Raw genomic sequence first — 3,698 nt, 5'->3', positions numbered from 1 at the left:
AAAAAAATTGAGAATAAATAACTACAAAGAAATGCTGAATTAAATGTGAAATTGACAAAAAAAAACTGAAATTGTATATTCTTGGAAAACATACTCCAATTACCTTTGTTTTATTTACAACTGTGGAAAATATACTTTTATGTAATATGTAAATATACTAACACAATATGATTCAAGGTCCGTCTTCTTCACGTCAGTATTTTAATCATCCTGAGTCCTGACCGGGTTTATTTTACAAGCACATAGTTCATTATTTATTTTCTTCAGGTAAGAAACAATAAGGCAATAATTATTTTTATGTTCTAGCCGATAACTGATAAATAGCTTATATTAAAATTATGCAATTTTTCTAAATATATTTTTAAAAAACGCTAACTAAAATATAACAATAACCACAATAAATTTTAAAACTGCTAATGAATTTAGACACCACAACATAATATGAAAATTGTATATTCATTTTGTGATTTTAAAATGTTTCATTTAACAGTGTTATTATATTATTGGTGTTTTAAAATATTAAACTAAAGTGAGAAATACAAGAAATGAGAATCTTATATTGACTGATACCAATCATTAAAAATAAATGTACTGACATAAAACCATCCCTAGTTGAAATTATGTGATGAGAGAGAAATTCAACTAGCAAAAGTTTGACCGCAGAATGCTGAGACTGACCAATTAGAATTAAATATAAGCTATAATGAAATTTCGTATTTGTTTCATATGAAATTGGGGTAAAATATAACTGACACATTCTAGATCCTGATCCAGGATAATATTTGCTCAACACACACCTCATGCTGCAGAGATCTCTTGGTCTCTATTGATTGTGAGTTTGCTATATAAAGCATGTTAAACTAACAACATCCTCAAAGGTGCTGCCCATGGCCGCAAGCACAGTGGACACTGATTGGTAGTACACACAACCTCGGTGTAAATGTGAGAGCGGGCCAGCCTCAGTTGTGCAGGGTGTGTATGCGGCTGGAGGCAGGCTGTGCTAATAAAAGGTGTGGAGTGAGAAACTCAAGGGAACTCCGGCAGCAGGAGAGGAGTAATTGGGCTTTGCTGCATCATTAAGCTCCGTTAGGCACAGTCACACCATCAGAGGCTCCATCAGAAACCAGACGACGAGGGTGAAATTTGTAAAGCACAATAGGAGAAGAGTTGCAGCTCTGCAGCCGGTTCATTAATAATAAACTTAAGATACCGCTTAAGGAAAGGAAAAACTGTCAAAAGTGTGAGAAATAACCATTATTGAAAAATAGGTTTACTATAACGCAGGTGACACTCTGCCAGCACTGAGTACCTAATTACCATCAGGGCCTTGGTATCCGTTTTTTTGAGAGATGAAAAACACTGAGACGTATTCAATTAAAGCAGCCGGGAAAGCAGGAAACAACTGTCCATCATCAGGGAAATGGGACATAACAGTAATCAGTGAAGGGCTTGTAGCTAGTGCGCTTATTTAAAGCTAGCTGTCGAAATTTACAAAGCTATTTTTAACTTTAAATACAAAGAGATGGGGTTTTATGAGGTTATACTTAAGACTAAGGATAAAAAGTTTGGGGTTGGCAAGATTTTTTTGAAAGAAGCCTCTTTTGCTCAACAACGGCAGCATTTATTTGATCAAAAATGTATTAATATTGAAGAATATTATTACAATTGAAATTACTGTTTTCTATTTCAATATATTTTAAAATTGAATTTATTCCTGAGATCAAAGCTGAATTTTCAGCCTCATTACGCCAGTCTTCAGTGTCACATTATCCTTCAGTATTCATTCTAATATGCTGATTTGGTGCACAAGAAACAGGATTTTCAGGATTTTATTAATAGAAAGTTCAAAGGGATGATTTAGAAAGCTTTTGTATCATTATAAATGACTTTACTGTCTCTTTTGATCAATGTAATGATTTTTTGATTATTAAAATTACTAATTTCTATTAAAAAAAAATTTTTATAAGTAAAACATCAGGAATGCTTATTTTTTTTAAAAGTGGTTTAAATCCGAAATAGGATACAAATCTCTTTTCACACACCGAAAAAAGTTTTGCGAAAACAAAAACTCAAGCTAGATGCCAAACGACAAACAGGAACAGGAAATGACGGCACAGCAACTACCCACAACAGCCTACCATTATAGAGGCAAGTATTGCATGAAAACCACTCACATTTTCATCAGAAACATTAGTTGTAAATATAACAAGAACAGGAAATGTACAAGGAAATTCAAATTTAATAAAGTGAAGCAGACAGATTAAAAAAAATGAAAAGAAAATGAAAAACTGTGTATGCATTTACGCAGATACCCATTGTACAGCATCTTTAATTTCTGTCACATACATCTTTCTTTGCGTGAGTGAATAACACAGGCGAGTTAAGGCCATGCTGTACCTTGTTTAGTCAGAGCATCTCTCAAGGCTGGAGTGATCATCTCTCTCCGCTCCTCCTCTGACTCGCTCTTCCTCACTCCATTCTGCTTTGACAGCTTCACCCTCTGGGAGTCCTCTTCATCTCCCTCCATCCTCTGCAGCACATACAACCACAAAGAAAAAAAAAAGACACAAAACCAGTCACATTTAAAAAAAAAAAACGAATTAATTCATACAACCTAGTCACAGTTACACAACCAGCCATTGTGCGTCAGAGGAACCAACAGAGGCTGAACCTTTAACATATTATTCAAAAAGTACATAACTAAAGTGATAAAATTTACTTTTTTAATCAATTTACTTACTAATGTGCATAACTCCGAGGCATATAATGATTTTACTGTCATACGAAGTAGCCCAGGTGAGTTTTAATCATTATACAAAACCTTGGAGTTGATTGTTCAGCTGACAACATTGAAAATACATCTACCCAAAACATTTCCAGTTGGCAAAAACTTACACATGTATAGCCAAATGAACAGACTCTACTTATATCCCTCACAGCTACTCTCATAAGAATCAAAGTAAATATTATGCCTAACTTGACTAAAGTCTTGACATAGCACCACACATCTTTCCTTTATTAAAGATGCAATTTTTTAGGAAATGAAAGAGGTTTACTATTTATCAGATATCACATCGCATATTTAAAAACTCCACAGAGCTTAATTTCATATTGAACTGTAATTATGTAATTGATTTCATAAATCAAAGACTTGGAAACAGATACTGCTTTGAAAATGATGGCACTAATGGGATGGTTTAAACAGAAATGACACAGCCATATGGTTCTGAGGAAACACACTGATGAAGGTCTTGGACTACCATCACTGAACTTCAGCACTCAAGCGCTCTTATGCAAACAGACTGCATTAAACTTTATTGCGATTCCAGGCTGCACAGGTTCCAGAATATACAATCTGCTGGAAATCAAGTCTGACTTACAGTTCCTGCTCCTTTTCCTCAAATGTTATTATTCCATATTTCTTTCCATACATATGGCAGCATTGGCAATTTTTTTCCACACTAAAAGGTCAGAGGCAGTCTGGCTTCAGATTCAGACAAAGGGCTGTATTCGGCAGATGAAGGGAATTATCAGGCAAGCTGGATGCCATAGGTCACTTTAGATGCTCTACGCAGGATGTTCAAAGGACATGTAAGAAATGTGCAGTATCTACCAAAGAACGAATTACTAAAAAAAAAAAACATATGACAAAGGTTATGTTCTTACCATACCCTAGATTAAATAATAGACTTCAAATG

The 3,698-nt window shown here is 34.4% G+C and overlaps 1 protein-coding gene across 1 annotated transcript in view; it reads right to left on the bottom strand.

Moving 5' to 3' along the window:
* The window catches only part of tyw1 (tRNA-yW synthesizing protein 1 homolog (S. cerevisiae)), a 72,457-nt gene that overhangs the window by 56,598 nt on the left and 12,161 nt on the right, over nt 1-3,698 (bottom strand). The window contains exon 8 of the mRNA XM_016268552.1: nt 2,398-2,530. Within this exon, the coding sequence (XP_016124038.1) occupies nt 2,398-2,530 (133 nt within the window). The remainder of the gene's footprint in view (nt 1-2,397; nt 2,531-3,698) is intronic.

This window comes from Sinocyclocheilus grahami, unplaced genomic scaffold (genome assembly GCF_001515645.1).
Source record: "Sinocyclocheilus grahami isolate Dianchi unplaced genomic scaffold, SAMN03320097.WGS_v1.1 scaffold46.1, whole genome shotgun sequence".
NCBI lineage: Eukaryota > Metazoa > Chordata > Actinopteri > Cypriniformes > Cyprinidae > Sinocyclocheilus > Sinocyclocheilus grahami.
The sequence above is the reverse complement of the archived record's forward strand: the minus strand, read 5'-3'. Positions and strand labels throughout refer to the sequence as shown.